The 12262-nt window shown below is 41.3% G+C and overlaps 1 protein-coding gene across 1 annotated transcript in view; it reads left to right on the plus strand.

The window, feature by feature from the left end:
* The window catches only part of PGGT1B (protein geranylgeranyltransferase type I subunit beta), a 37084-nt gene that overhangs the window by 4416 nt on the left and 20406 nt on the right, over positions 1-12262 (plus strand). Inside the window, 1 exon segment of the mRNA XM_071580644.1 lies at positions 960-1078. Coding sequence (XP_071436745.1) covers positions 960-1078 — 119 coding nt within the window.

The raw sequence follows: 12262 nt of genomic DNA on the forward strand, positions 1-12262 counted from the left end.
GTTTCACAATCCATCATCTTATCTGGTAGAAGAGGAGCAAGAATTTCCAGAAGATAGGCAGACGTGAGTGTGGGTGGCAAAATGTGCATTCAGCTAATTTTGATCTGAGTCAGAACTTCAGACTTCCATGGTACCATTACATGGGTGTTTTCTCTCACAGCAAACTCTGGGAAGTTCTTAACCCACATTTGAGGGCCCTTGCTGTGAGTTGTGTGGCTGCAGTGGTTTGAAGCAGAAACAAACCCCACAAATAAAGTGTTAGTTAGCAGGTATGGTAGGACATGTTTATGGAAGGAAAGAAATCATGGGAAGAGGGACTTCCAGCATAGTACCTACTTCACTGCTATGTTGGATACTTGATTTTGGTGTGCTTAGTTTTAGATGTTTAAACAAGGTAGTCATCTGGGCTGCTTTATGCCCAAGGACAAGAAATAAGTGGCTCTGGATGTTAATTCACCCTGTATGTGTATTTTTGCATTGTTTGATTACAAGGTAGGCTTTGCTGTTTGACACCTGACTTAAGTGTCTGAAACTGGGTTTGGGACAAAGTGAGAAGCAGCTTGCATATACTCCTAATGCATGTTTAGGTATTGTTCATATAAGAATTCCTCACAGAGAACTAGTGCTCCATGTGTTAATAACATAAGCTGGTTTACTTTGTAGAGGGTTGTTTTGTTGGGTATTCAGGTAAAGAGGGCGTCAGGTTAACTTTGAATTGTCATGTCATTATATAAAAAGAGGGACAGCTTAAATGAAAAACCTTGTTGAGACGGAGAAATATCTACAGCACAAAGAATGTTATTTTATCCAGTAGATTAATTTCATGTTTTGGAGCTAGTCTCTGTGTTGCACCACTATCAAAGACTGAGAATTCATAGATGTATCTGTTTCTGCAACGTTTTGTTAATTTCCCATTGATCTTTATGGTGGGAAGTGTAAGTCTTATCTTTTTCTTTTAGGTTGACAATTGCATTTTTCGCACTCTCTGGTCTGGATATGTTGGATTCCTTAGATGTGGTGAACAAAGATGATATAATAGAATGGATTTATTCCCTGCAGGTCCTTCCCACTGAAGACAGTGAGTGAGTTTTTAGTTTTTTTATTGATATTAACATCTTTACTTTTGCTTTCTACTTGGGGAATAGTGGATGGCTCTAGTTTTTACAAAACACAGCGTTGACCTTCCTGAAGTGCTGGCCTGGTAATTTCAGATAGTGATGTGAAACAAATCTTGGAAATAGGTCCCTCACAATTAATAGTTAGGAAAAGGAGAAATTAATTTGAAGATATGAAAATAATATGATGAAGTTGCACCTTTAGGCATCTCAGAGGAATGTTTTACTTGGTTCTAAAAGAAATGTAAATGTTATATAACTGTAACAAGTCTAATAGTGTTTATATTGAATTCCACTCCCATACCAGGAGCTCTGAGCACAGAAGTGGTTATTTGGAACAGCTTTTGTAAAATTGAAGGTGTAAGGATAAGAGGCAAAAATGATAAAAACAGTCCCTGTTTGAGCAAGAAAAATCTGTTCCTTAGATCTATGAAGCTTGAATTTACCCAATATTTTTAGAGGGATTAATGGTGTTGCTGTGTAGCAGCTTTTCTCAGATTGGAAGGTACACAGCAGATCCAAGCTGGAGAGGAGGCCCACAGGAAATGTCTAATTGCTTGTGACTTTACAGAAGTTGGGGAGGTGCTTTTCCTGTGGGCTAATTTATATTGGCAGTATTTTCTGTGACAGTGCAGGTGAATAGTGAGCAGCAGCAGAAGGGGTGGAGTGAGGGAGGAGTGGGCTGGGCACTGCTGCCTTACGGCAGGAGGGACTGGTGTGTTCAATGCTGAGGTGGGTATTGCTCCAGGCTGGCGGTCTCTAGAGAAAAGGTCATTCCAGGTGCGTGTCTATAAAACAGTACTTTGGGTGGATGTGTGTTTCCTTATATTATTTAGTCTTAATTATATATGACAAATGAAAGTCAAGATTGCTGATGCTTTATTTTTGCAGTAATAGAAAGATCCTTTTTCTTATACTGCAGACTGAGAAACCATCAGATCCACTCCAGGAATTAGTTTCAATAGATTTCTTTTGTCTTTTGTTGTATTCCAAAACAGATTATAGAAAATTAAGAGTCTGGATCATATAATTATTCCCACAATGTTTTTAATCATGAGAGGGTTTCTGTCCCATACCATTAATAAATCTTTCCATGAGGAGTTGCTCAGTTTCTGACTTTTATCCCAGTCTTCAAGAGGGTGTTCTAAAAGAACAGGAAAGTTTGCAAAACTTCAGGGATTAGAAGAGGCATTTTTATTTGTCTTTCATAGTGTACAGTAATTCTTTGGGAGCTTCTACGTGGCCAATGCTAGGAATATTCCCATTGTCAAAGCCTCCTAGGGAGAGCAGTAGAAATACCAGCTCACAAATGTGGAGTCTACAGTCCATGAGATGTGCTCCTTTTTTCTAGCTGTCATCTCCACAAAAAACCTACAGGAGAGTAGTTTTGGGGAGGATGCTTTTGGCAGTGCATTCTGTGCTTTCTAAGTTATAAATCTCTGCTTTTCAACACAAGTACAAGCTTTCCTCTAGTCCTGTGTTTCCATATCACACTAATAACTCCCGTTCTTATGGTTTTGTCAATAACAGTACTCTTATCTGGTCACTTGACCCCTAAAACTTCAGCATTATTTTTATTTCATTTTTGCTTCATCTAGGGGACAATAAACAGTGCAAAATGTAAATGATGCGAGCAGCAGCAAGTTGAATGTGGGAGGATCAAGTGTGAGGAAGGGAATGCCTACCCTCCTGTCATGTCTACTTCCAATAAAATCTGGTTTTTAATTCTGGGTGTCTGCAGCCAGAATTAATTGGCTGCCTCTGATCAGCAAAGCTCTTACTCCCTCTTTTGGCCTGTTTGAAAAAGCATTTAAAGTCTTCATAGGCTACAGCAGTGAAGTTTTTGGTTTCAAATGCTTGTGCATCTCTAGTTAAAGATGTGATTGCTAGCTGGATGGATCTGAACCCTTCTGGGTGAAAAAATGAACACTCAAGCACAGCTTTTAAAGAAACATACTATTGCAGCTTTTTTTACATGCATTCTGATAAATCTGTCTTTCCATGAAATACTGTGTTTTAAACATTTACATTTTAAAACTGTTTTATAGTGTAGTTTTTGGAATACTGAATTCCAAATCTAAAGCAATCTAAAGTAACTGTATTGTTCTTGATATATCTTCACTAAATTTGGTTCTGGGACTGAAAACCATTTAAAACATACATTTTAAATTGGAATATATTTTTACAACTCTTGTGGTTTGTTTTTGATCACATCAATGGTTGAATTTCTAAAACAGGCAAAAAGAGAATTTCTGTAATTCTTAAAGAAAACTACATTTTTCATCTCTTCACATTTGTCCCTCCAAAGGTTCCCTTATCTATACAACTTTGGCTGATTTTCGTTTAAAATGTTTCTTTAAGATAGCAAGTTCAAATTATTTTGAGATCTACTGCTACCTTACAGTCATTTTTCCAGTGAATGTGAGACAGAACAGTTGATGCTTTACAAACTTAGGATGTGTTTATTTTTATCAATAACTCTTACAGTGTATATATATACTGGCTGGGATAGAACTCACTGTTTTTCATAGTAGCCCCTAATCTGCTGTGTTTTAGGCCTGGGACTGAAAGGGTATTGGTAAACAGCAGCAGTCTCGCAGCTGATGCTGAGCGGTGCCTGCACAGTGTCATGGCTGGCTCTTTTCTTCGCTGCACTCCTTTTCCGCCAGCAGATACCAGCTGGGGGACACAGCCAGGACAGCTGGCCCAGACTGACCTGAGGACTGACCTGAGGGATACTCCACACCATCTGACATCATTTTCAGCAATAAAAGCTGGGAAAAGGAGGAAGGGGGCAAAGTTTAAGGATCTGGCATTTGTCTTCCTGAGTAACCCTTAAACCTGCTGAGGCTCTGCTTTCTGGGAAGTGGCTTTACACATGCCTGGCTGATGGGAAGTAGTGAATGAATTCCTCCTTTGCTTTGCGTGTGCTCACAACTTTTGCTTTACCTTTCAAACTATCTCTGTCTCACTCCATGAGTTTTCTCCCCTTCTCTCTGTTTTCCTGCCCTGACACTGTAAGGCAGCTCTGTGGTGCTCAGCTGCTGGTTAGGGGTCAACCCACGACAGCAGGGCACTACAGAACTTGGCAGAAAATTCTGAATTTAGTAGTTTAGAACACTTTTTAGGTAGAGTCCCACAATATCCTGTGGTAGTTTTAGGTAACATGTTTGTATTTACTGGTGTGTAATGCATCTGATGGCTAATAAAAGCTTTACTTCAGAGGTTTGTAGTTTTTGAAATTTTTATGTGAAACTACAGCTCACTAATGCAAAGTAGTGAGATCTGGATCTGGCTGACTAAGAAAGCAAATACATACTTTGTCAGCCTAATTGAAATGTACTAAAGGGAGATAAACATTAAGATCTGTCATGATAGACTGTATTCTTCTGTGGGTTTATTGTAACTGTGGTTCAAACAAATAATGTCCTTTAGGTACCATAATTTTAGCTCAAGTGTTTCAGAGACTGGCCTAATACCAGTTTTAATTAGGAGGGAAGGTCATATCACATATGCAAGCTGACCCTCACACAGAAACTCAGCTGAATGCTTCAACTTATTGCTGCCTTCTGCTTGTTTGAAGGGCCTTGTCTTCTATAACTCATGCTAAATAGTTTGGCTTTCTATTGCATAGATTTTGGCCATGATTACCTTTCTTTCATTTTTAGTACATACTCTGCTTAGGTGAGTGGCTAGTGTGTGTTTTTGTTTTATTTGTGTGTGCACTGCAGGAAGACTTCACTAAACTTTCCTTTTAGAAAGCTGAAATACTGAAAAAGTATTTTTTTCTTTTTTCATTTTGAGGAAGGTGGTGCTCTTTGATAAGCCTTCCCAGAAATCACATGTATTTAGACTGACTTTTTTTTACGTCTTATTAAAGTTGGAAAATGTCTGATGAAAACCCCTCTTTCAACTAGCTGCTTGTTCTTAAGATCCTTATCATGTCAGAATTCTAATATTTTCCTCTCATAGTACAGTTGCTTCACAGAATTTCAAATTTATTTTAACTGTCTTAAAGTGCAATTCATTGCAATTTAAGAAAGATGTATCCCAGTTTCTTACAAGCCAGTTCAGCACTTTTAAAAGAGAGTGAATCCAGAGCTTTGTACTTGAGTAATCTCATTACAGACAGTGGGAACAGTGCTTGGCCTTATTCATCCACCATCCTCCCCCATACAAACAGTAGCATTTGTTTGACCCTGCTTGAGAGCTTGCTGAAGTGGCAGAAAAACATGCATTTAAATATCTAACAAAAGGTTAGCTTTGTGTTGTGTTGGTGAACTGTGTTGGTTGGGAGTGCCATTGCCAGCCTACTAAAGGAGAGGGAAGGAATTGTACCTTTTGGCAGTTGGATCCTTCCTAACTTTGCTGTACTAAAATACAGAATCAAGAGGAACACTCAGACCTATTTCATTTGTAGTATTGAACCCACAGGACCCGTACATAGCAGACTAAAAAACCATTATGCTACAACATGGACCTAAAACTTACTTCTGTCAAAATCTAAGTTTAGATAAGTAATAATAATTATTTTTTCTTCAGTGTCAGTACTGAAAAAATGTATAAAATGCCAATGACTGTTTTTTGAAATCATTATTACATGTGTGCTTTCTGATAATGAGTTTCTTGAGCAGAAATCTGAATTGTCTTCCAATGCAACTTTCTTTAATGGCTACATTTGAAGTATTTATCTGGATGTATAATGGACTTCCATTTTAGAGAATGCAACTTTGCATTTTATGACATCCTCCAGTGCTTTGATTTACAGGAATAATTACATCCTTAGCCCTGGTCAGTAAAAAGAGCTTATATGTACTTTTATCTGGATGTACTGACAGGGTCAGTCTGTGTTAAAGCTGTAATTTTCTTTTTTATATAATAAAATTTTAATGGCATATATAAAATCACTTCTGTACTTAGCAAAATGAGAAAAGCCTTGCAGAAAGAGGACTGCATGGGTAATCTAAATGTGAAGAAGTAGTGGTAAAACTTATCAATCATTTCATGCAATAGAAATAATAAAATATAAATAACAAAAGTGTTCTGTCTGTAAAAAAGAGCTCATAGAATAAGTGGTCCGTGGTCATCACTTCAAGCTCTGTTACCTATCTCAAGTACTTTCTGGCATAAGCACACCTAAGTAACGTGGTTTTCTTCACAAAGTCTCAGCTCTTGATTTAAGAATGGAGTCTTTTGGTTTTGGAAAAGGCTCAGTATACTTTATCTGTCAAATGGGAAAAGTTTTTCCAGGTTGGTTGTGTTTAGCTTGCAGTATTTATGCAGTTGATTAAATATGTTTTAGTTTCTGCTCTGTCTTAAGCTCCTTCAGAAAGTGGTTAGTAAGCTGATGGTGGAAGTGAACACTAGGTGGTACCATTTCACAGCTGCAGTTGTGCTCATGCTTCAGCGAGCTGTGCTGGAGCTGAACTGGGCACTTCAGACATTTTTTACAAGAGACATAAGCTATGGTCACACCCTCTTAGTTAGGGTATATCTAATTTCCAATTCTATTTCTGATGCTGACAGCCCATTTGTGGCCCAGGAAAGTAGGCAAAAGTTTGATTAGCACTACTAAGCTATTGCATAAAATAAGAAGTACACATACCTTGCAACAAAGTAGTAAAACTAGCTTCACAGAAGGTGAAGTTTGACATTATGAAGTTTCTTCCATAAACTGAAAGACAGTAATTTTCCCTAACTCGCTGTTGGTTCCCATTTGATTTTGAACTTGTATATTGAGATGCTAAAAAAATGTTGAGACATGACATCAGTGTTCCAGAGTCATCTGGTTGAAAATGAGCCGCTTTCCCTTCCTGTTTTAATGCTTCCCTTATCAACACAGAGTTCTATTTCTTAATTTATGTATGTGACTGGAAATTTAGCAATTCTCTTGTAATACTGAATGTCTAGGAAGCATATACTGCATGTATATTAATGGAGATTGGAAGAGAGAATAAAAGTCCCTTTGAAGTTTCCCTTTAAGTCGTAAGGGCTTTGAAGAATCATGTTAATCTTCTGTTTTTCCAAGGAGCCAGTGTGTAAAGTCTAGAATGGGAGATCAGAAATACTGACAAAAAGAGTCAAAATAGATTTTAAATTGGCAGCAAATCCAGCATTTTAAAATTACACATACTCTTTTCTAATTTATAGCAGTTTAGTAGTACAAGAAAGGTTTTAAAATACTACATGAAAATTGAACAGCTAAGGGGAGTAACGGGTCCCAATTTCATTCATGTACTTTATTTTTAATCTGTTTTCAGAGTAGCTGTGAATTCAGAACCACTAACAGTGCATGGCACTCGAGTTTCATGCTGCCATTTCATCTTGATAATGAATTATAAGCTACAGTCTAAAAGGCTCGTGATGGGGATCAGTATTTCTGGGATGAATCCTTCTGTCTGGCAACCAGCAGCACAGTTCTGTTCAACTGCAGAACTATCCTAATTGTAGCATATTTTCCTTTGCAGCAGGCCAGAATAGCTGTGTGCCAGTAAGCCAGCAACTTTTCTGGATGAGAGGTTTCCACCTTAGTACCATTTCAAAGTCAGTTTTCTAGTTTGCTCAAGCACATAAGACACAGATTCATTGCAACTGAAAATGCACCAAGTGAATGGTGATTTTTTTCCAGTGTTGCCTCAGAAGTCTGCTACTGACATAGCAGAAATTCTAGTTATTTTCTAACTGATTCATTCACATTGTGTCATTTTTGAAATTGTGAAATTTTTTGGACAGTGTCTTTCAGAGGATCTTAGATTAGTCTTTAATTTCATTTACTGTGCTTTCCGAAGGTTGCTGCAACATGAAATGCAAGTATTTGATTCTGGAAGTAGACAAATATTCTCTGCTGAGAATGTTTAGATTATAACAAAACAGTTACCATTTTTTTTGTCTACAAATACAGACACTTTTCTGTTTCCTCTTTGTGGATTTGACTGTGGCATATCAGCTTTTAGTGCAGGCTGAAATTGCTTTCTTTACATTATAGAATCATTAACAAGCAGTTTTCATGGAACTGTGGGGCAAGTTGAATATTGCAGGTGTTTCAGTCCATGCCAGGTAGATCCCAAGACTTGTCTCATAGAGAAACTTGCATACTTCAGCCAAGTTGAAGTTTGTAGGCCAGTAAAAACTTTCGATTTAAATTTTGTGTATATGCAGAACATACTTAGAATTGGAAGTTAATATGCTGATAAATTACTCAAGAACTTGTAGACTACATTGTCATCATCATGGCTCGGCTTTGCGAACGAAGATTTGAGAAGGGCACTACCCACGCTTGCTGCAAGCGTGCTGGTGGCTAAAAAGGCCGATACAGGATAGGCAGGTCCGGTCACAAAAGGCACAGCGGAACGTCTCCCTAGGTGACACTGGCAAGGAACGGTTCTTTCTGCGTTGTCTTTTCTCCTCAAGACTGACTCTCCGTGCATTCTCAAAGGAAGCAGCAGCATTGTGAATGGTGTGTCTCCATGAATCCCGATTGGAGGCCAGAGTGGACCATTGGTGGCAGTCAATATGGCCAATGCTGAGGTGTTGTTTCAGGGAGTCCTTGTATCTCTTCTTTGGGGCTCCTCTCTTGCGGCAGCCGGTGGCGAGTTCACCATAGAGCACAATCTTCGGAAGGCGGTGATCCTCCATCCTGGAGATGTGCCCTGCCCAGCGCAGCTGCGTTCTCATCAGCATGGCCTCGATACTGCTGACCCCTGCCTGTTCAAGAACAGACACATTGGTCACGTAATCAGACCAGTGGATATTTAGGATTGAATGGAGGCAGCGCTGATGGAAGCGTTCGAGAAGCCGCAGGTGGTGGCGGTAGATGACCCAGGATTCAGACCCATATAAAAGAGTAGATAGTACAATGACTCTGTAGACACTGATCTTTGTACTTTTCTTCAGGTGTTTATTGGACCAGACTCTTTTATGGAGTTTTCCGAAGGCTCTGTATGCCTTTGCCAGCCTGTTGTCTATCTCTTTGTCAATGTTACCGTCTGAGGAAATGATACTTCCCAGATAGGTGAACTGCTGGACTGACTTAAGCTCTGAATTGCCTATGGTGATGTGAGGATGATGGAAGACTTCTTGAGTTGCAGGTTGGTAGAGAACTTCTGTCTTCTTCGGTCTGACTTCCAGCCCAAAAAGCTCAGCAGCCTCTGCAAAGCAGGATGTTAAGCGCTGCAGAGCTGCTTCTGTGTGAGCAACGAGGGCGGCATCATCAGCAAAAAGCAGCTCATGGACAAGGTGATTCAGGGTCTTGATGTGGGCCTTCAGTCGCCTTAGGGTGAATAGGCTTCCATTGGTACGATATCGGATGTAGATGCCGTTTTCTTCATCAAGGTCTGCTGTGGCTCTTTGGAGCATCATGCTGAAGAAGATTGTGAATAGAGTTGGTGCAAGAACGCAACCTTGTTTCACACCATTGGTTATTGGAAAGGGCTCAGAGAGTGCATCGCCATATCTGACTTGTCCACGCTGATCCTCATGTAGCAGGATGATCATTTTGAGGAACTTGGGGGGACATCCTAAACGTTCCAAGATCTGCCCCAGGCCTTTTCTGCTCACAGTGTCGAAAACTTTGGTGAGGTCAACGAAGGTTACATAGAGACCTTTGTTCTGTTCCCTACACTTCTCTTGCAGTTGTCTGAGAACAAACACCATGTCTGTGGTGCTCCTATTGGCTCTGAAACCACACTGGCTTTCAGGTAGAAGATCTTCTGCAATAGTGGGTACTAATCTGTTCAGAAGTATTCTTGCAAGGATTTTACCAGCAATGGAGAGCAAAGTAATACCTCGGTAATTTGAGCAGTCTGATTTTTCTCCTTTCTTCTTGTACAGGGTGATGATGACTGCATCACGGAGATCTGGTGGTAGTTCCCCTTGTTTCCAGGAACGCACAACAAGCTCGTGGAATTTGGCATGGAGTGCTTGACCTCCATGCTTCCAGATTTCAGATGGAATTCCATCAACCCCAGCTGCCTTGCCAGTTTTCACCTGCTGTATGGCCTTGAGTATCTCTCCCATAGTAGGGACTGCATCCAATTCATGTTTCACTGGTTGTTGTGTAATGTGCTGAATTGCTGAGCCTTGGACTACACAGCTGGCACTGAAGAAAGTCTGAAAGTGCTGAGACCATCGGTTCAGGATGAAGGTTTTATCTGTTAGAAGCAGTTGACCATCTGCACTGAGTAGGGGGCTTTGAACCTGGTGTGTGGGTCTGTACACTGCTTTCAGGGCCTCATAGAATCCTCTTTGATCACCCAAATCTGCGCATAGTTGTGTTTTTTCTGCTAGGTCGAGCCACCATTTGTTCTGGATGTCTCGAAGTTTCTGTTGGAGCTTACTGCATGCAAGACGAAAGGCGGCTTTATTTTTATGGCAAGATGGCTGAGCAAGGTGTGCTTGGTGAGCAGTTCTCTTCTTCTTCAGCAATTCTTGGATCTCTTGATTGTTCTCATCAAACCAGTCTTTGTTTTTCTTGGAGGAGAACCCTAGGGACTCTTCAGAGGACTGCAGGATGCAACTTTTAATATGTTGCCAAAGTGCCTCAGGAGAGGGATCTATGGGATTATCTTTAAGTCTAGTTTGAAGGTTTCCCTGGAAGCTGTCTCTCACTGTGGCCGTTTGAAGATTGCTGACCTGGAGCCTCCTCCTTGGAATGCCACCTCTCTTAGGTTTGGGCTTGAAGTGGAGGTTAAGTTTGCAGCGCACAAGGCGGTGGTCTGTTTGACATTCTGCACTCGGCATCACTCGAGTATGACGGACATCACTGACATTTCTCTGTTGTACTAAGATATAGTCAATGAGGTGCCAGTGCTTGGATCGAGGATGCATCCAGGTTGTCTTCAGGCTGTCTTTCTGTTGAAAGATAGTGTTGGTGATGGTGAGCTGCCGTTCTGCGCAAAACTCTAGCAGGAGGCGTCCGTTGTCATTGCAGTTTCCAACGCCATGCTTGCCCAGGACTCCTTTCCAGGCTTCAGAATTCTTACTTACTCTGGCATTGAAGTCATCAAGGATTATGATCTTATCATCTGCAGGAACATTTTGGGTGAGGCGGCGCAGGTCTGTGTAGAATTTGTCTTTTTCCGCTGGGTCAGCTTGGAGATTTGGGGCATATACCCTAAAAAGAACAACATGTTGCTTGTTGTGTAGGGGAAGGCGTAAGGACATAATGCGATCGGAATGACCTGTCGGCAGATTTTCAAGTTTGGAGGCAATGGAGTTTTTGATCATGAAGCCAACTCCTGAAAGGTGTCTTTCGGTTTTGGGTTTGCCTGACCAGTAGAGTGTGTAGCCAGCACCATGTTCTTTAAGGCTGCCTTCCTCATGAAGACAAACTTCACTGAGAGCAGCAATGTCAATGTTGAGCCGTGACAGTTCGTGGGCAATTAGAGCAGAACGACGCTCAGGACGTCCACTATCCCCAGTATCAAGCATGGTTCTGATGTTCCAACATGCGAGTGTTAGTTTGAACACACCTTTGCAGACAGGTGTATGCCTTTGAAATCTCTTTGTTTTCGTTTGACCGCATGGAAGATGCCGGTTGGCCGCGGTTATCCAACCGGGTGTGGAGATGAGCTTTGTTTAGGCCACCTTTGCTAAGCCCCTCTCCGTGTGGAGCAAGCAGTGCTGTCCCTAGAAAAGGCTGCTTGGTCATTCAGGATGCTGCCGCAAGAGACTGTCATCTCCGGGATCAAGTCTCTAATGACCCATATCCTGAACCGCCTGCATGCAGGGTTGGATCTGCGGCTTCCAGCTGCTTCCTATCACCTGCCGTTTTCGACCCTCACCTGTCGCTACAGGGCTTTGCAATGTGGGTGAACCCTTCAAGCCTGTGCAATGGATTTTTTAGGTGAGGCACAGCATGCGCAGAACTGGCCCCACCCTTTACTCCTGAGGTTCATCTGCCACGGCCTAGCGAGCTTGGACGGTGACAGCGAATACCTCAGGACGTAGGTTTGGTTAGAGTATCCTTCTCTAAATGGATGGCCTTACAGGGCTAAGCGAGCTCCATCTGCCCCGGATTGGGGTTGGAGTTGTCCTTCTTCTAGGATGGTTGCCAGACGGCTAGCGAGCCCGTCCTGCCCGTGGACACACTTTGTCTGACCCTTCAGCTGAGACCTGTCTGGCATGGGAGACCCTACTGGCGGCACAAA

The sequence above is a fragment of the Pithys albifrons genome, chromosome Z (genome assembly GCF_047495875.1).
Source record: "Pithys albifrons albifrons isolate INPA30051 chromosome Z, PitAlb_v1, whole genome shotgun sequence".
Lineage (NCBI taxonomy): Eukaryota > Metazoa > Chordata > Aves > Passeriformes > Thamnophilidae > Pithys > Pithys albifrons.